The sequence below is a fragment of the Squalius cephalus genome (assembly GCF_949319135.1).
Source record: "Squalius cephalus genome assembly, chromosome: 2".
In the NCBI taxonomy this organism is placed as follows: Eukaryota; Metazoa; Chordata; class Actinopteri; order Cypriniformes; family Leuciscidae; genus Squalius; species Squalius cephalus.
Window position 1 is genome coordinate 56,827,780 of NC_137123.1, and position 21,763 is coordinate 56,849,542.

Sequence of the window (21,763 nt, forward strand, 5' to 3'; positions counted from 1 at the left end):
AAATCACCTACCCTGCTTTTAAATCTAAGATTTTTTTTATTTTCATCTTTGTGATGTTTCACATTTTGAAAATCTGATAAGATTTTGTACTTGATACTTGAAGATACTTGAAGTCATCAGTAATCCTGCTCGAAATCTGCTCCCACAGATTTGCCGTGAAAAGATCTGCAGATTTTCGCAGAACACAAGGCTCATCCCCTGCCCCTTTAAATATATGTAATACATGCACAGAAAATTTAAATGAAATTATTTAAAATGCATTCACTTTCATTTCTTTCTAATCAAAGTTATTTTCTTTCATCAGTGGTACACAAAATAATATTGACATTTTCAATTTAAGTTTCAATGCAACCGTACAAAATTGGTAATCAGTAGCATGCCACAGATGTTATTGATTGAGGTTTATAAATAGTTAAATATAACCTTTCTTGTTGTATGTTTAATCTCTGTTTTTTTAACTACAGATCACAGATAATGTCAAAGCAAGAAACTATTGTACCCTTCATTTTAATTTCTGTTAATTATTGTCAGTGTTTACATTCATACATTTTTTAGCACTGTTCTATTCATGTACAGTACACATTAATTCATATTTAGCCATGTACTATTAATGAAGCGGTTGCTCAGTGCCCGGTTGCAAAAAGCACCTTAAGTGTAATTTTCCCTTAAGTTCACCCTTAGATTTTCCTTACGTATCTATTTTTCACTTAAGTAATCACTTAAAAAACGATAAGTGTTGCATAAAGCCCCATAACTGTCATTTTACTAAGTATAACATAAGGTTTGGAAAACTTCACTTTAAGTGTTACATGGAGCGAGCAGGTTCAATCCAAGTCTTCTAATGAGACACGTTTGGCCGCTTTATATGATAAACAAATTTTAATTTAGCCGTTTATTCACATATAAACATTGATCAAATTACATACGTAGCACATCTTAAATTGTGAAACAGCCTGAATAATATGGATTACTTTTATGTCTTTCAGTGAATGGTCAGAGGAGATATGAGAAAATATTAAAAACATATTTATTTGTTTCTAAAGATGAATGAAAGTCTTGACGACATGAGGGTGCGTAAATGATTTAAACAGAATTTTAAATTTTGAATTTTAAATTTCCGTCTCGTCTGGTCCTTCTCTTTCATATATGGTTTTCTTTTTTGTTTTCCTTATCCATGTTATGTTGTTTTCTGTGAAAACTTACCGCTATCTGTATATAATGTGTACATGGCAACAATTTAATTTTATAACGACAACTCCTGAGTCGCTGTCGTGAAACACTTAACGGTTTCCCATCTAAGAACCGTTTAAAGGGGTCATCGGATGCAATATTCACTTTTATATGGTGTTTTCATATAAATGTGTCTTTGCACATTGTGGACACAACCACCATACAATGAAAAAAATCCATTCAATCCTTTTTTTTAAATCCTCAAAAAGTCTAAAAACACTCTCAATAATCAAGCCGTTTGGATTTTCTGAGCAATATGATGTCATATTCATATTGCTCATGCTCCTCCCACGACCACTGACGGACTGTCCCGTATTAGCATATTTCGGCTCTCAGCCATTTGTAAACTGTCCATCAAGGCAGGTTGCCAAGGCAGTACTTTACGTGTCTTGTGTCGACACGCCCCATGGAAGAGAGGGGCGGGGTGAGCAGTTGCTCATTATCATTTAAAGAGACATGCACCGAAACGGGTCACTGTGAACAGAGCTGTTTTTGAGGAGGTAAAAATGGTGTTGTTTTTACACAACCATTGAGGAATTTGAACCAAAGTATGTTACAAACTTTACATGAAGACCCTAAAGAATCATACCAACTTGTGGAAAAATGGGCATCTGATGACCCCTTTAAGGGATTATATGCAACACCCTTAAGTCATTCCCTTAGGTAAGGGGAAATCATGCCTTAAGTCTTGTAATTAGGATAGTACACCCAAAAATTTAAATTAGCCCGTGATTTACTCACCCTGAAGCCATCCTAGGTGTATATGGCATTCTTCTTTCAGAATACAAAACGAATACAATCGGAATTGTATTAAAAAATGTCCTGGCTCTTCCAAGCTTTATAGTCAATGGGTATATTTTTTTAATGTAAAATAGAGCCATTGACTCCCATTATAAAGCTTTTAAGAGCCAGGACATTTTTTTATATAATTCCGATTGTATTTGTCTGAAAGAAGAATGTCATATACACCTAGGATGGCTTCAGGGTGAGTAAATCATGGGCTAATTTTCATTTTTGGGTGAACTATCCCTTTAAGGGAAAAACTTGAGGTGCTTTATGCAACCGGGCACAGATGTTTAAATTAGAGGTTTCTGTAAGGTTTTAAAGAATTTAGTATGCAGCTCTCTGAAATTAATTGGTCAAGTGAGGCATTCTGAGGTCTAATATTTTTGTGTAATGGCCATCAAATTGAATATTTACAGCCAATTTCCTAAAGTGTGCCAGTATCATTTCTCTTATATCACACACATGGTTTAATTTTTCTTACATAATAAAATAAGTTGTAATTAATATTTTATGTCCCTGTATTTAGTGTTAAGTTGCTCAGTAATAGGGCTGTCAAATCGATTAATCTCGATTGATCGCATCTAACATAAAAGATTTTGTTTACATAATATTTATGTGTATATATTATTATTATTATTATATTTATAATAAGAATTATAATAAAACAAAACAATAAAAAAATCAGCATTCTCTACCTGCTTTCTCCCGTGTCCGATAATCCAACGCATTAACCCCAGAAATGCCAAAGCAAATGAGAGAATAGCAAATCAGTTTGACTGCGGCGCCACAGTATAAATACTCAGTACATATCATACAATTTGTAACAGACAAAGCAATAATGACACATGATAAAATTGTTACTCACACTTGTGTGTTGCGACATTGCTGTCGGATCCAATATAGTCCTCACTGCAACATCTTTTATTTTCAGTCTCTCGGAAAACCTGAGGTGTCTTGTTTAAAAACTAATTTGCAGTAAAATGAATCGATCAAATGAGCAGTGTCTTAATGACGCGATCTGGAACATTGCTAAAAATAAAGTTCATTAAGCTTAGTTTTAATAAAAGCTGTTTTTGGGCTAACAAGGAAGTTTGGAGTTCTGAAACTTACAGGATATGTTTTATAGTACAATGGTCACTTGTATGTCGAAAGATAAGGGAAATGTTTTTTTCTCAATTCATGACCCCTTTAATATTAGCCGTTTATCAGTTATTGGCCACAACATGAATTAGCTTATTCCGTTAGCTTGGATTTTAATATCAGCATATCCTAGTAGTTTGCATTTGTAAAACTTCTTGTATTTTTTTTTCTTCTTCTTTTTTTTTATAGCAAAAACAGAAATGCAAATACTGAACTCCTGTTGCACTGTATAGTTTTGTTCAACATACTCTAGCTTGATGTCTGTCTAATATCCTGTCATTGAAATATGCAAATTATTTGTAACAGTTCAATAATCGTTTGCATAGTAGTCAGATAGCTAAATTACAGGAAGTGTTCCTTTGAAAAAGAAATGCTCCCTCAGAAGTGCCTCAGATATTTGACTTGGATGTTTTGTGGAAGTGGTTCTTAATGGGATTTTTTAATCAAGCTCAATATACATTTTGCTTACGTTGCTGAAGCAAGATGTTGGCACAAACTGTTTAGCCCTCAGCAATCTCACCAGCAGCACTTACAAAGATTCAGTGAATGCGTTTTAGATTTCAGAAGCTAGTAACATGTCATTACCATGTGCAGACAGACTTAATACTATGGCAGATGCTCTTTTAGGAAGACAGTACAGAAGATTTTCCTTTCACCACTTTTAGCATAGTGTGTGTTTTGATCATTGTTTGATGGTCTGATTAATTAATTGGCCTATCATGTTTGGTTTGTGTGATTGCGATGTGATGAAGAGATTGGTAAGGGCCTCATAACTAAATGTTTGTGGGGGTGTGAATGATTAAGATTAGATCAGAATGAAGCATTTTCTTCAGTCTATGAGCCATCTTGTTCTGAAGTATCTGTATTTGTCTGAACTGGATAGGAGTTGGTTGTCATACACGTCTCTAGACAGAATGTTGAGAAAACATTATTCTGGGAAAGGTTAAATATTCATGAAACTTTGATCTGACTAATGTGATTTGAGTTTAACATACTTTCTGCATAAGAATGTGAAAAAATGTGTGCTTATCTTCGTGCCTGTGTGTATAAGGTTTTTATAATTTAACACTTTAAATATTTTTTAATGGTCAGTTTACAAAATTTTAATTAATTTTAATTAGTTTCAGTGTAGTTTTTTTTTTCATCGACACTGTAACAAGTTAGCTCAAAGGGGAAATATTAATAATAACTCATAATTATCATTTATGATTAATTATTACAATTGTTACATTGATTAATCCCCACAGTATCAACTTGAAGAAGCAGCAGTAGAGGCCAGAAGAGAAGAGAGCTAAGAGGGCTGATCTTGTGATCAGTGATTTTTAAAGCGTGAAGATGTCACACCCTCTGGAGGTGTGTGAGCCAATGAGAAGATTTCCCTTTGGAGGGAAATTTTATGACCCATTGTGTTCTAGCAGGGCATTTGAATATGTAATTTCATTTGGTGTTTAAAAAAAGAATCTTCAAGATTCTTATAATACTAATGCGTCACAAAGTTAGCAAAATGTAATGTAAATGAACAAATCTGGGACGAAGATTGGAGTTTATAGAGACCAAACATGCCACACATATGATTTTGGTTAACCATAGTATGCAAAGTCTGAAACATTAACCCAATAGAGTTTACAAGAATACAAAAGCCAAACCACATAAAAGGAAATGAGGTGGGAAAATTAGATACATGTTTACCCATTTCTCAAGTGGTTATATATAGAATAGATAGGATTAACAGGGTTTATTTCTCCTTCTCAGTGAGAATTAAGTGAGAGTCACAGCTCTCTGGAATTTTCTTTTGGGGTCGTAAAACTCTTATCAGTCTCAATGTGTCCTGTAACTGGACACCGTGTTCTGCCAGTGTGTTAGCTTCATTTGTGATGTTAGTTTTGGGGAAAGTTTCACAGGCCTTTGTTGGGAGAGTGAGTTTGCTGGATTATTCATTAAAAAAAGGAATAATTTGTGTGTGTCTGATTGGTCCAGACACTACAACACAGTTTTTTACTTGTATGTATTGTAAGCCCTATTCAGCACTATTTTCCACAGACATATTTTTTTCATAGATTTTGATTCCATCCTAAGCAAACGCATTTGTGTTTTTCTCACGTAGCGTTGGCAAATGATGTACTGTTTTTCAGCTAACTCTGGTCCTCTGAGAAATCTAATCCTGTTGGGATAGAAATGTATGTGATTGTTGTATAAAAATGGTTTCACAATGCTTCTCCTTCATTTAGTTCGACCTTTATCGAAAGCGTAGCATAACTAAAGCTGAAAACTAAAGTTGTTACAATGCCTCATGCACCTTCATTATGAACTTGAACTTTTTTCCCAACTTTCTGGGAAAAGTTGGTGGTTTTAGTTGGCATCCCATCTGATTAAAAAATAGAATTAAATCAAGAAAGAGAGTCCAATCCCAAAAACTGTTCAGAGTGGCCACTGTAGCAGCGTTAGGTATCAATCTAACCTTAATTAATTATGTTCCTTAGTTGTTCCATAATTATGTGATTATATAATTTACTTTTAAGTTTTGTGTATTTTACTATACATCCATCCAGAGCACATGCCCTTCTGTATTGCTCATCCAGACAATAGGCACTGTATCTATTATTAGTAATAAAAAGCAGATACGTAATCACTAATATCCTATGTGAATAACTGTAATTCTTCAGTTTTTAAAACTAATCCCATAGTAATACTGCTTTAAATTCAGTTTTAAGTCTTAGTAATTATAGTCAGTTAATGTACTGTTTTAGTTCCTTTGGGTATATAACATATGGGGTAAGACATGAGGGTGAGTGAACGTTCACAGTGGTGTACCTCTAAATCAAGCAAAACATTTGCATTTAAAATGAAGATGTACTTTTAAATGCACTTAAAGCGCAGGAGAAATCAGATGAGTTATCTTTTACCTACACTACATTATAGTGCTGAGATGCAACAAAATTTAATTGCTTCCATTATAATCAACAAATTTGTGCTCGCAACGTCGAAATCTTCGTTGATTATAATTGAAGCCATCATTCGTCTGTTTATTTGCAAGGGGGTAATCCAGCATCCTGAAAGCGTAGCTTCTATGTGGGCATCCATTGGCTAACAAGCCATCACCTGCTGTTAGCATTCCATTGACTCCCATTCATTTTGGCGTTACTTTGAATAACAAATAACTACATCTGAGGCGTTTAAAGACTCTATTTGTCCATTGTTTATTTCTAAAGAAACACGACAATGTATAAAAGGCTCCATTACCTTGTATCTTACGTTATGGCCCCGTAGAAGCAGTTTTTGTAAAAATAACTGTGTCGCACAGTAGAGAAATTACCGTATAGACAGGAGGAGAAGCTCGCAGGCAATCGGGGGACGTGGAGGCAAAATGACAAAATATATAATCAGAATACTTACCAAAAGTTGCTCCTACTCACGCTCTCCGTCTCTGCAAGATTCGTAAGGGAATGATTCCGATTTCTCTTGGCACAGCTACTAGAAGACTTACAACTGTCAGACAGGTTGCTCACGTCACATCTACGTCGTCAAACACAGAACGCTCAGCCATCAGGAAGTGAGTGCTTCTAATTGACTAAATGTTTCTCCGTCGAAGTCTATGGGGTCGCTGTGTCCATTTCTTTTACTTTCTATGTTTCTTTGCCACTTCGTTGCTCTTCACAAATATTTAGTTAACCTACATCACAATATATATCGCCACCTGCAGGTGGGGAGGTTCAACCACAGACGCACAGGTCAGAATATACTTCGAAGACAACTCAGTGCTTACAAAAATTACACTTTATTTCAGTTACTTTATCAACCACCACTAAATAAAACTTAGTTTAGCTTAGTTTAGTTTTTCAGTTTTTGAATTTGTCATTTCAAAAATGTCTTTTTTTAATGTCTGGAATTAACCACGACGACTTCTGTTCCCATGAGGCTTTGTTTTTGTTATCAGGAGTTGCCTTTTTGCTCTCTTTTGTGTTGTTAATGTTCTGGGTCTGCTGCATGAATTTAATGTAGTTGATGTGGGAATACTGGGAAGGCTGCTTGGCATGCCAGAGCTCTACTGACAGAAGCAGAAGAAAGAGCAACAACACGGGTGCAGCCAGCCATAAATGGTGTTCCTGGCGCTGACGAGGGGTAAGGGCATAACAGCAGTGGTTATATGTAGGCCTGCATGGAATTGGCAATCAGCAGAAACCTGGAAAGATTTCCACATAATTTGCATAGTTTCCACATAAAAAGCTCTACATATGCACATACACCTTGTTTTTCATTAGATATTTTGGCCAATTAGCCACTAGGAATTGCTGTTTTTGTCAATTTTTCATTTCGAGTACTGATAGTTCTCAAAAACAAGTACTCGAGTATTATATAATACTTGGAGTTCAAAATACAAAGTTTTGTGTTTTATATTGTGTATGTCTCCGGCTAACTCACATCAGCTGTGGGCGGCTATTACCTAAAACTGTCACTTAATTCAGATTGTCTGTCGTTCTTACTGCTTAGAGTAAAGATAATGTATTCTCATAACGTACCTCAAACTGAGTAGTGTCACTGAGAAACATCCTGCTCAAGACGTCCTTGCGATGGAGGTTCGGGTTGAATAACTAGTTCTTTCAGTGTTTTATCATCGAACTCACGCTTTGATATGGTAAAATCGACGCCATTGTTACTGTTTTTACAGTCTGTTCAATTGCTGAGCTCTAGAAAGCCTCCAGACAAAGCTGATGTTAATGGTAATGTGTGTTGTTTCCGACGTGCGCTGTAAGTGGTAGACCAATCACAACCGACTGGGTCATCTGGCCAATCAGCAGAGTAGGCCTGCGGAAAGGAGGGACTTATTCATCCAACGAGTCATTTGAGAATCATTGAAAAATGTGGTGATGTGCAGTCTATATTATGAATACCTCAAAAACTAAATCAGAGCCTTTAAAATAGCATAGGCACTTTAAAAATAGCAGGGGCACTTTAATTAAAAGACTGTTACAAAAATTAATGTTGACAAATAACAAAAATACATGGACAAATATGATATGGAAATGTCTATCAAAATAGGGAAGTATGACTTGAAAAATAACTGCTAGATTATCAATAATGCTCTGAAACAAGGGCAACTAAAGCATAAAGAACTTACAGCATTTTTTTATAATAGTGATCTTATTGATAATGTTATGTATATGGCTGATTGGTGCTGCACATCTTGCACTTAACTGCATTTATCAAGTGATTCCACACATCACTGTGCGTTTTCAAAGCAGTGAAGAGAAATTCCTGTTTTGTTTTGGTCTATGTGATCCCACCCACTGCCAATTTACCCTATAGTATTTCGACATCCCAGGTTGCCAGTTGGCGGAAAACACAACAATGGAAGCCAGCAAACAAAAAACTGTCTGAGATCGCAAATTCTGCTCAACATAAAAAGCCTCGGCAATAAAAATTTAGCAAATGTACAAGCTGAACAACTTATACTGTCAAGCTTGTCGCTTTCCAATTGTCAATTACGCTTATTTCTGTTACATGTCCTCAGTCTGGCAAAACATCGAGTCTGAGGAGGAGGGGATGGGACGGGGAAAAAACAAAACCTCTAGCTGTCAGTATTACGTAGTGCACTTAAGGCGATAGATCTCACATGATCCACCTCCTGATAGTTAGACTCAGCAAAGGTTACATGAAATCAGAATTGACCTGCTTAATACATGTTCATGGTTTTATTGTGCATCCTTGGTGCATGTAGTTCTAATAAAAAAAAAATATATATATTGCTTCGGCTGTGAATTTGCTTCATTTTAGTTTGTAACCACTTTTCTCAGTCCACTCAATTCCAGTGGATAAAATTCCATCCTACTTTTTGTTTATCCTGTAATATTCTGTTTCAGATATGCCACATTATTTAAGTAAAATAGGTTGTGAATACTGTTTCATGTTGACTTTAAATCCGTTCCGCAGATTTTCCATCACAATCAGAGCAGAAAATTTGCAAAGGCATGAAAATTCTGTGTGGGCCCAGTCATAGGTAGTGGTTAATATGGGATTTGAATTTTGTTTTTTTCTCATAGTGCTCTCATTACGCGTGATCTAATAAGGGCAGGGATTGGAAGAAATGCTTACTTTGGTTGAATGGCACTTCACGGTGTGAACTCAGTCTTCCTTAAGTCGCATGATGCTTCTGCTCTTATAAGTTTATTGGACTTTGAGTTTTCCACAGTAATGAAGTTATAATGAATTCTGGGATTTTGAGTATTTGATGGTTTGAATGGCCTAAGGGGAGAATAATATAGACATTAAAAAGGCATTGTTTCTGCAAGCAGAAAGAATAATGTGTTTCCGCTCAAAAAGAGAGACTCAGCACCGAACTAATGTACACACGCATGCCCATGTGTTTCTGTATGCATACTGAATACTAAATTATATAATATATCTTGCATTTTTCCAAAAGAGAGAACACATAAGTGATAAGTGACACATGTGGCAAAATATAAACCCTGCCTATATCTCTCGCTCTCTATGTGTGTAAGCGTGTATCATAGTGGTATTTGATGGATGAGTGGTTGTTGTGATAAAGGGCTTTAGGAATGGAGAGATGTCAGGGTGGAGGTGTGTGTGAAGTGAAAAACGTTACGTTTTGATGGCTGAGAGTATGGTTAGGTGGATGATGGATGGTTGAAATAAACAAGTACAGTGTTCTGATGAAAGAATATTTGGGAAGAGTGGTGGAAGGAATGTACTTCATGGAGGCATTTTCGGAAAGATGTTAGAAATGAAAGAGCATTCTGATTCTAAATGAAAAAAGAGAATGTTTGGTAAAAAAAGTTTGAGGACAGGAGACAGGAAAAGTGACAGGAGAGACAGTGAACTTCTTTATTAGAAGACAACTTTCAAACGAATAAACGAACAAGAAGGAATAAAAGAAGCTCTTGTGAGACCTATAGTCAAAGGAATTATAACTGGTATAATGCTAGCATGAGTAAAGACATTTAGATGCCTTTGGTTATAGTCCTAGAGTGGCCCCAAAAAGAAGATGATGGATGGATGGACGGATGGTAGATAGATAGATAGATGGATGGATGGATAGGGTGCTCCGATTGATCGGGCACTGATCGTTATCGGGTCGATAGCTTTATGTAGTTTGATTGGGGGTCTCTTTAAAGGCCGATTTGAAAAGCCGTTCAGATGACGCAAAACTCGTGAGACAATTTTTCTATGCACAGCTAAAATTGCTTCACTACATTATATTTTATAAATCAGTATTACGTTGAATTTTGCACAACACTGGAAAGCAGTATAGTTTAGCAGTTGTTCATTACCTGAAGCTAACAACTCATACTGTAGACATTGGACATGTGCCTTTGTGATGCTCTGCCAGGCTTGTACTGTTGCCACCTTCAGTGCCTCCTTGTTTGCTGTCGTTCAAATATCAAATACACACAGTTGGATTCAGATTAAACAATTGTTTTAAACATGTTTTGTTGTTTGAGCCTGAACGCTCATAGGGTGCCTAAGCAGAGTTATAGTCAAGCTACCAAATAAAGTCCCATCCAATGATTTTTAAGGCATTTGTGTGGATAAGAGCCAACAGTCTAATCGCCAGCAGTGACAAATGAGAGAGAACCAGTTGTACCCTTATACCATTGATCCTAAGGCCATTATTCAAAGATGAAATTGTATGGTTCGGATACTGTCAGGTTCTTTCTCGCTGCACATTTTTCCTCTCTGTCATTTTGTCCTGGTCTGCCTTTATCTTATTTATCTCAGTTTTGCTAACTTAACTGGCTCATTATCTCCTACTCATGAGATTTCATCATTTGTTTTACCCTCTCAGTGCAAGAGTAATTTTACACTACTGAAATGTTCCATTGCTGCCTTCAGTGAGTCTTTATAGAAGCAGGATTCAGAAAAAATCCCAAGACACAGTGTTATCACTAGAGTTGAGTCATACAATGGATACAATGCACATTTAAATGTCATTTTTGTGAATTTTTTGCGATTTTGGTTGTTTTTGTTGTTGCTTTATCTTGAATGCAGCAAGACAGACTTTTAAACAAGATAACCAAATTGCATGGGTTGTATAGGACTTGTTTTTTCTGTGTACTGCCAAAATCAATCTACACATGATTTCAGTGCAGATGAACATTTTATATTTTTGCTGACATGGCAGCGTAACTTTATACCATAAAATACCATATGAGTATTCCAAAATGTATAATGTTCGTAGCATATTTATTTTTCACCAGGGTATTATAACACAACAATTATTTATTTTCCTCTGAACTTAACACAAAATGGCAATGCAACTACTTCAGATAGTGATACTAGGGTCAGTCTACATGAAATGATTTGAAATCATCTCACTGGTGTTCCCAGTGGGTCTCTTGCTGTGCATTGAAGTGGCAGAGGTGAAGATGGCAAGATTTGTTGGCAAGCTTCCGGGTCAGTGGCTGTAGCACAGGTGGTGAGGTCAAAGGGTGTCAGGTGGCCCCATGCACAAGAAATCATGTTCAGATGAGTCTGGTTTTCTTTTACTATCACAGATATTATCACGGCTCCAGAACAGTACACTTGATTGCTAAGGCCCCGTCCACACTAATAATTATAATTAATAATAATAATTCGTTACATTTATATAGCGCTTTTTCTGAGACCTCAAAGCGCTTTACATAGATGGGGGAATCTCCTCAACCACCACCAATGTGCATCATCCACTTGGATGATGCGACGGCAGCCATATTGCGCCAGAACGCCCACCACACACCAGCTTACTGGTGGAGAGGAGTCAGTGATGAAGCCAATCAGTATATGGGGATGATTAGGAGGCCATGATGGACAGGGGCCAAGGGGCAAATTTGGCCAGGATGCCGGGGTTACACCCCCACTCTTTTTCGAAGGATATCCTGGGATTTTTAATGACCACAGAGAGTCAGGACCTCGGTTTAACGTCTCATCCGAAGGACGGTGCGTTTACGTTTAAAAACGGAGACCTTTTGCTACGTTTGCACCTCCCGTCCACACTGAAACGGCAAAAACGGAGACCCAAAACGGAGAAGTTTAGAAACGCTGCCGACCCGTTTTTTTCGTTTTGAATCTCCGGAGGGCGTTTTAGTGTGGACGGGTCAAAACGGAGGACTTTAGAAACGATGACGTAGTAGAAGCTCACGCTCGGCTCTATGATTGGGTGTCATCAGTCATGGTGTAAGTTATAGGCTATCTTTGCTAGCAGCTGTTGTCCAAGTAAATTCTGCATTTTACAATGCTATAACTGCCTACATGCGCCGGAGGATTATTCGAGCGATCTGTGACAATTCCCGTGTGCAGCGGCGGTATCGACCGTACATGGAGCGTCGGTTTTGGATTAACCCGGGAAGAACCAGCGCATGGTGGGATAATTTTATCAATGGAGTTGTGTTTACACCGCCACGCGCATGCCCAGTGTTGGTGAATGGTCACGTGATCCGCGTTTTCAGTCGTTTTAATGTGGACGGAGATCAATTCTAATACGCAGCTAAAACGCTGGTGTGGACGGAGATCGTATTCGTTTTAATTCTCCGTTTCTAAATGAAAACGCAGTAGTGTGGACGGGGCCTAAGGCTTCATGTACCTCCTGTATCTGGACTTTGCAAGGGGCAGTTTCTGATTGATGGATCCAGACTCTAATATGTCTTTATGAAGGTATAGGTTGAAGTCTAGGGCTCATAGCATCAGCTCAAAGGTGGGGGCTGACAGTGTACCGAAGGTGATCTTTTCTGAGTGTCCTTTATTGATCTGATCTGAGAGGCCAGTGGTGGAATAACACCCAGTGGCAGAGATAGTTCTTCCAGCAGAATGCCTGTGGTGCCACTTTCATGCCAAAAAGGAAGTACGGCCCCATTCTCTCCTTCATTCATAACTGTACTCATCAGAGCAAATAAGAGCTGGGGATGCTAAAGGGTTGAACATGTTCAACCAAAAATGCAAGTTTTGTTGTTGGGTCTAAATTAGACTGGAGGAGATAATTGGCCGAGTACTGTCTAAATTAATTAACATCATGGACTGTCTTTTACCCTCTCTTACTTGCTGAAATGAGTCTAATGTGTGCAATAAGCATAATTTATATATTTTTTTTTTCTTCTTTTTTTTCTATGTGTTATTATACCATAGTGTGTTTATACTGTTGTATAAACATTTTCTCCTCAACATTTGCATTTTCTCCTCATCCATTCAACACCTACACTGCCATTCAAAAGTTTATATTTGGTAAGATCTCTCATACCAACTATAAAAGAAGTCTCTCATGCTCACCAATGATTTTAATATTTTTATTTGGCCACTTCTTTATGATTGAAATGCCACAGCCACTGTAATTTCTTGAACAAGAATATGTGGACATCATAACATGCAAATTCAGAGCAGGTTTTAAACTTTTATTTTGAGTTAGTGATTAACAGTTTGCATATTTTGAAACATATTGATGTGTTCCGCTGTGTTGGCATATGTTTATAAACTATTTACCTTACAAATCTGAGGAAATCGCCACAAAATTGCGTTCCCAGGTGAATGTTAAAAGCCAACCAAACTTACAGAATATACAGACATACAGTTTGAGACGCATGTAAATTAAAACAGTTTGTATGGAGCAGCATTTACTGTGAATGGAGCCGCTCTGAGATGCACGTAACCTACATGCATGCAAATAAATATAGTGTGTATATATTAAAACCGCAGTGCGGATTTTATATATAGTGAATTCAGGTTGACTGGAAAAAAGTGTCCCACTCAACCTGAATTCACTATATATATATATATATATATATATATATATATATATATATATATATATATATATATATATATATATAATAATAATAATAATAATAATAATAATAATAATAATAATAATAATAATAATAATAATAATAATAATAATAATAATTATTATTATTATTATTATTATTATTATTATTATATATTTTTTTTTTATTATTATTATTTTTTTATTGAATCATAGCCTTCATGAATTCACAATAGCACTATGCTATAGTATGATTTTTAAATGGTTTTAAATAATATATCTTGCAGCTTTAGAAAATGGTCTAATAAATTCAGTTAATGTATTCTTGTCCGTGGGAATGTGACACTTTTTCTGGTTAATCAACACGGGTCAATCGCAATTAAGAATTTTTTGAGTACTCTGATTTAATCAAGGAATCGTGATAGCTCTGGTAAAAACTCTAAATCGTTAAACATGGATATTTTTTGGGGTGGGTGGGGGGTGGGGGGAGGATTTACTAAAGATTACATTTAGCATACTTTTTTTTTTTTATTATCAGTGTTCAAAGATTTTTTTTGCCTTTGTCATCACTAAGCACTCAATCTAAATGTAAAAATAAATGTACAATTAAATATCCAATAACGACCAGTACTGATGATCTAAAACATTTCTAATTTGCTGATAACCAATATGTTACTGATATATTGGGCATCTTTACGTGTAAAACATTGAGAAGCAAGTCGACCCTGAAATCTCAAGACTGCTTACTACCTCCATCATTCTCCTAAATACAAAAGTAATGAGGGTGAATGCTGGTCTCTTTTTTCCCCTGTCCGGAGGTCCTTTTTTGTCTGTTTTTTTCTTCTGGATTGTCAGTCACACAGCTGTTCAAATCCTGGCCAGTCTCTGCTGAGTAAAAGCAGAACAGGGAGCATTTTCTCTTCTTCTACCTCTTTGATGAAGTGAGAACAGCAGGCATTTCCACCAAAAAAATGGGATTGCTTTGGGACAAACAGCATTCATTCAGAAAGATTTATTCCAAATGTCTTTAATGCCAGAATTGCTCATTACTCTCTAATGTGTTTAAACTTCTATATTTAAATATATGTATATATATTACCGTAGGACAGCAAACTCCCAAGCGTCATCTGCTAAATCATAATGCTAACAGCCATCATAAACAAATCATATAATCTTTGATAAACTGTATTTTGGAAATACAAATATGAATGAGCATTTCAGGGCTGTTGGTGTCTAATCAGAATGTGTGTTTAGTAAGCATCAGTAAGTGTGGATGATCAGGATAAACTCTGGAGTCTGTCCATATCCTTTGAGATTACTTCAAAAGATCCATGAGGATGTTGAATTATTGATATGATTTTTTCCATTTCTTCTATTATTAAATTTGCATGACACTCCAGAGCTGTAAAACAAAAAGTAAAACAAAAAAAAGCACACACAAAAAAAAGAAAGATTACAGAGCGTTGCAGTGATTGCAATGATTATAATGTATATCTATAGTGGCAATCAAGTGTTTTCATTAAGCAACATTAGTATGCATGCATTATCAAGAAAATGGCAGCTCCAAGGTCAGGATGTGTGGACAAATGGATGACAAGATTGAAGAAGCGCTTTAATGGAAAGATATTTTCACGCTCTGACCCTCATACCCTCTCTGATTAAAGCAATTTCCAGGCGCACACATCTTTTATGTGTTTGTTTGTGTGTGCATCTACCTGGAAACCTCTAGCTCTGCGGCTAAATCCTAACCCTCTTCACATGCTTATCAACCTCCTGCCAAACTGGAAAACCTCTCAGCACCTCAAGCACCAAAAAAAACCCCAACCTATTCTTATGTGTGAGTCTCTATGATTAATTTTCGAAACCTGGTCTGAAATTGGGTATTTTTGATTAGACACACTGTACGTGTGCAGATGTGTACCTTTGCCTATATTCGTTTACACCTGAGATTGGTGTGGGCCTTCGTGTGTATGTGTGTGCGCATGCACCTGAATATGAGCGTGCCCGAGCTGTGTGCATACCTCTAATCCAGTTTCATCCTAGAGCCTCTTAAACCCTGAAGTGCTGCATTCATAGTGCAAAAGGGACCATCCAAAACATTGAGTGCAGCCACTACATTTGCATTGATTTATTAACTCCTCAGTGTATCTGGGACACAGTTTTAATATCTCCTGAATTGTTTGTGTGATATATATTTAGAACGTGACATAACTGATTTATGTGAATTTTGGTGCTCGCTCTGTTTTGCATCAGTGGAGATGTATTGCTTTGTGACTCAGTTACATGCCATAGATTCAATTTTCTCCGTAGGTTCAGTTACAGTGAGGTACAGTTTGGATGAGACATTTACCTCATGTAAATTCAATTGCCTTTGGCCTCTTTTTTTTTACTCTGCTCGAAGTATGGTGCTAATCCTTGGCAAGTACCTCCTCCTTACCTGTTTATTTGTGTGTCACTGTTTGCTTAAGCTCAGTATTTTAAATCTGTCACAGCACTATGGTGGACAGATCAGCGTCTGTGTGTTTGCACAGCGTGTGAACCATGATATTCATAAGTCCCATTGTCGCCCGTTTATGTGTTTTTGTATTCTGAGATATCAAGCTGTCACAGCACAAGGATGCAGTCATTATTCTTAACTCAGTCAGCGACTCCAGTGTGACAGTGTGCAGCAATTTCTGTCTTTCTCCCCTCTCCTCTATTCAACGGTTCACTGTCTGCTCCTTATCCATGCCCTTCTCTCTTGCTCATTCCTGTTCCCTCTATAGACCTTTTTCACACTTCCAAGTTTGCAAAGCTGACGGCTTCAACAGTGGGGTAAAGAAACTTCTGCTTTATCAGCGGCAGTGAGAAACAGCCGTTTTCAATTGTTTTTCAGGGGTGATGAAACAAAGCAAAATAATTTCATGTTATACGACTGGATGAAAGCAGATATTTTATGGTTTACAGGAGTACATACAGTGGCCTCAAAAAGACCAGCTTAAAAATGTATGAATATCATTGCATTAGATACAACATATCAAAATACACTACCATTCAAGTTTGGGATTGGTATTTTTTTTTAATGTTTTTTATGAAAATCTCTTTTCTCTCTTATAAAATAAATTGTATACCTATTTGATATGGTTTAAAGTGTATTTGTATTAGTCCAATGGCAAAATAGAATTTTCAGCAACCATTTCTCCAGTCTTCAGGGTCACATGATCCTTCAGAAATCATTCAGATATGCTGATTTGGCGCTCAAGAAACATTTCTTATTATTATCAATGTTGAAAAAAGTTGTGCTGTTTTATATTTTTGTGGAAACTTTGTTGCATTTTTTAAAGATCCTTTGATAAATAGAAAGTTCAAAAGAACAGCATATATTTGAATTGGAAACGTTTTAACATTATAAATGTTTTTATAGTTACTAACAAATTTAACGCATCCTTGCAAAATAAAGGGTAATAATAAAAAAAAAATCGTATTGCCAGCAAACCTTTGAGCAGCAGTGTAAGGTCACACACACACACACACACACACGCACACACACACACACACACTCACTCACTCACTCACTCACTCACTCTGATACAGGTTTTTATGTGTGAAAACAGCGGTTCAAACAGTAGTTTTTTTATTAAGAAAATGAAAAAAATACACTATAAACAAGACCGCACATTAAACAACGTTAGATAAAGACAGTGGCATACACCACAACCCCCCCCCCCCCCCCAAAAACATACATTTATGAGTAAAAATGGTTCTATATGTGCAATGTTATTGTTTACTGTGTGCAATGATGTTCCCATTGTTTTCATGCTCTTTTTATTCCATATACTTTCCATGGACATAAAAAAAAAAACATAAAATAAAGGGATCTTTCTAGTCCTAACCAAATGAACGTGAATGTATAATGACAAAATGTTATACAACAAGATAAATTGCAGCTGTGAGTTTGGTGTAGATTTATGCAGTGTAAATAATGGCGAAGATGGAAACATTATGTCTGCAACGACATTAGGTTTGAAATAAAACGGGAGAATAATGTGCTGCAACAGCATCAGTGAAACATTAGTAGTAACATTAAAATTGTCTCTTTGTACTTGAGTTGGCTACATGAAATCCTCACACCGTGCAGCTCATAGTTTTTTCCACATTTCCTTGTTCTCCCAGTAACACTGTCTGAGAATCACCTCACTATTTACCACATCATGATACGTTGCACATTTAAAATGAAATAAAAGGCTTACAGAAAGGCTTACCATGTCTTGTTAAGCTTAACATGGAAATGTTGATGTTTTCTTGTTAAGGCTCAGCTAAGGTTGTATTAGTTGATATATCAGAACTGACAACTGTCGATTGGCAAAAATGCAGGTGGAAGTACAATTACCCAACTATCAGAGTCGGATGTGACAACTGATGGTTTGTATTTCTTTATCTAACTTTCCTCTTCTGTCTTCCCTCCTACTCATGTTTCCCTTTCTCCTTTTCTTTCCCACCACCTGTTCTTTCTGGCTCTCCCTCCCTCTTGCTATCTCTCTGTCTTTCTCTCTCTTTCTTCCAGGATGCCAGTTCTTCGTTTTTCCAGTTTGGGGCCTCGCTCCAGCAGGAGGCGTTGTTGATGCTTGCTATAATGGAGGAGTACGACTGGCACATATTCTCAGTGGTCACCACCAAGTTCCCAGGTTTCCAAGAGTTCATAGCCACCGTACGTGTCACAGTGGACCACAGCTTCATTCGTTGGGACCTTCAGGGCGTAGTGACGCTGGACGGTGTTGGCGAACCTGAGGACCGAGCCCACGTGCAGCTTAAACGCATCCAGTCACCCGTCATCCTCCTCTACTGCTCCAAAGACGAAGCAGCGCTGGTCATGGATGAAGCCCGTTCGCTAGGGCTCACCGGGGCTGGCTTTGTGTGGATTGTTCCTAGTTTGACGACAGGAAATATCGAACATACCCCGGAAGCCTTTCCGACAGGGATGATTTCTGTGGCGTACGACGAATGGGATTATCCCCTGGAGAAGCGCGTGCAGGATGCTGTGGGAATTATCAGTTCTGCGGCCGCTGCCATGTTCAGAGAGGAAGGTCGAATACCCGACGGTACAGCTAGCTGCTACGGCCAATCTGAGAAGCCAGAGGTGCCGGCAAGTGCTCTGCGCAGGTAAGCTTATAGCTGTTTGCATAATGAAATGGATGAACATGCACAAATGTAGAAGTAAACTAAAGGAAATGTCTTAAATGTACTATGCAATGGTAGTTATACTCCAGCATCGATGTTAACATGATACTGCATGATCTTGTTCAAACTCTGTAATCTCAACATACTTATTTAGACACTCTTTTGGCTTGCCTATCTGGACTACAACTCAGCCACCTATTTCTTTGGGCAAGCAGTTCCTTTTACAAGCTTCTAACTCTGACTATTAGTACTGTTTCTTGTAATTCAGTACAGCAAAGTGGCTAACATTGATTTTCAGGGTACATTATTCCACTCTGCAATAGGTGCACTTAGAAATGAGGAGTACTTTTGACAAAAGTGTCAAAATAATGTTCAGTATACGAGTGGCCTAGAAAAACCTGTTTTTTTTGTACATAAGTGACCCTTTAATTGTAGCTGTCAAAACTCTCATTTTTTCCAGAGAACAATTTTTTCCAACTTACATTGTGCACACTGGTCAGTCTGCAATATGGACGCATTTGGGAGTTTTGGGGGCAACAGAGAGGCTAATGCCATCAAATTGGTTGTTTTGAGAGACAAATATGGACAGGCGCACAGCAAGGGGTCAAGGTTTGGCTGTTTAACATGGTCCAGTTAGCCTCTGATTGACTCGTAAACAATTGTGTCCGGAACTGAGTGGCTGTGAGCAAAGATGGCAGAATTCAAATTGCGTATTTCCGAGAAGACCGACCAACTGGCATTGAGATGAATGCTAACGGACAGCTTTCTCCAGGCATTACAGACCTCCACGCACTACAAGACACAAACTCAGCACCCTTCGCAAGGCACAAATTCGTGCACTTGGTAACCCATATTTAGTCCATTCTTGACAACATTTGCACAGAATGGGGAAAAAAAGAGCCAAACAATACGGATGAGACAGTGGTGGAGCAGACGTGGGACACTTTGATGTTTTTTTTGTTTTTTTGGCTTCGACTTCCCACTGCCTCGCCCTCCTCTAGCGCTGTTTCTCCTGGAAATCTTATCGGCTGTTGGTCATTGCTGCTCAGAGACGCACCAATGCACACATCTGACCGTTTGGCCAGATTTCAAAAAAATTTACGACTACTCTGAGTCTGTCACAAGTGTGCATGCTATGAGCATCTGTGACCATCTGGGGTTTAAAACATAATAGCATGCAAGTCTTGTAGCCAAACATAAAGGTCAATAAAAAGAAACAGCCAACAGCATTTATTTTAGTTCACTGATTTTGTGGAAGGTCCCGAGATCAGTTGTTCTCAAATAGACTCTATTAAAATGGTTTAAACCTTTAACAATATGATACACAAAAAAAATCAAACGATCGCAAATCAAATAGCCGCGTTGCCGTTTCTGCATGTATGTATACTGTATGTAAATCGTGCTATTCCCTGGCTCACCTGTTATCCAGCAAACATGAGGAGTGACTGTTTGCCAAATATTTTTTCTATTATTCGGCAGAATTTGTTATTCTTTTTGAAGCCATTATCCGTGCCTTTGGTATTCGGTTTTGGTTACATCCCTACTTAAAAGTATTTAAATGTAAAAATGATTACTGAAATATAATAAAGATTATTAATAATATACTAAAATAATCTCTAACCTAAATTAAAATGCTAAAAAACACAAACTATCAATAACTAATAGATCAATAACTACTGTAATTACTAAAAATCTATTTTTTTATTGAAGAACGTACAGCTTCTGCAATCATAAAATGAATCATGGTTCATTTAATGTAATATATCAATACTCTTAGTTACTGTTAATAAAAAGTTTTTGAAAACAAGCAACTTTTTCATAATTACAGCAAGAATATCTGAAAGATTTTAGACTATATGGGGGACCATTGTTTATTGTGTTGGACAGCGGGTAGCATTGTGAACCACTATAGTCTAGTCAAAAAGTGGGTCGCAAGACCATTTTGAGTGGGTCGCGCAATGTGTAGTTGAAGAAACAAAAACAACAACAACAAAAATTCTAAATATTTTTCTGATGAGAAATTTTTAATTTGAAAGAAATGCGTGAAAGCTTTCTCTTCAGCTGCGCTTCAGCTGCATGCAACGTCGTAATTACGTTGTTAATCATGAAATTACCAAAAAGTACCAATAAATTATGTAACTGGTACTGTACATCGTGTGTTAGCTGGGAAGGATTTGCTTAAAGGTGTGATGTTCATTCTATTCATCAGGATTAGTATCCTTATGTTTTATTAACAGTTCATGTTAGTATTGTGTATACCATGGTAACTGTTTGTTTTCACTGTGTTATTTTCTATATTTTTGAGGACTGTGGTTGCTCATACCAACTAGTTAAGTAAAGTGGGATGGTACTTGTGTGTCAACCATTTTTGAGACATAAATTTGACTTAAAATTTTGAGTCGCGGCTTAATGACCATGGGAAAATATGGGTCCCATGGCCAAACCAGTGGAGAACCATTGGTCTAGATCTTGTGAAACTATGCAACTTGCATAACATAAATGAATAAAATGACTTACAATGTTCCTGTGAATCCTTAAAAGTTTTAATGTTTGAAATTCAGTTTTTCAAGCCTTACATATTTTAATCCTTTCCCTGCCATTGATGAAAATTTCCGTCATTTGTGAGACAAAATGCTTGCTGGCAACTTTTTTCAAAAATGCTGGTGGGGAAAGAGTTAAATGGTATAACAGATGTCTTAATTATAA

General features: G+C 37.0%; 1 protein-coding gene across 3 annotated transcripts in view; it reads left to right on the forward strand.

Moving 5' to 3' along the window:
- Positions 1-21,763, forward strand: part of grin2ab (glutamate receptor, ionotropic, N-methyl D-aspartate 2A, b) — a 104,220-nt gene that overhangs the window by 52,031 nt on the left and 30,426 nt on the right. For all 3 annotated transcript variants that reach the window (XM_079896361.1, XM_079896362.1, XM_079896360.1), the window contains one exon: positions 18,444-19,039. In XM_079896361.1, coding sequence (XP_079752487.1) covers positions 18,444-19,039 — 596 coding nt within the window. The remainder of the gene's footprint in view (positions 1-18,443; positions 19,040-21,763) is intronic.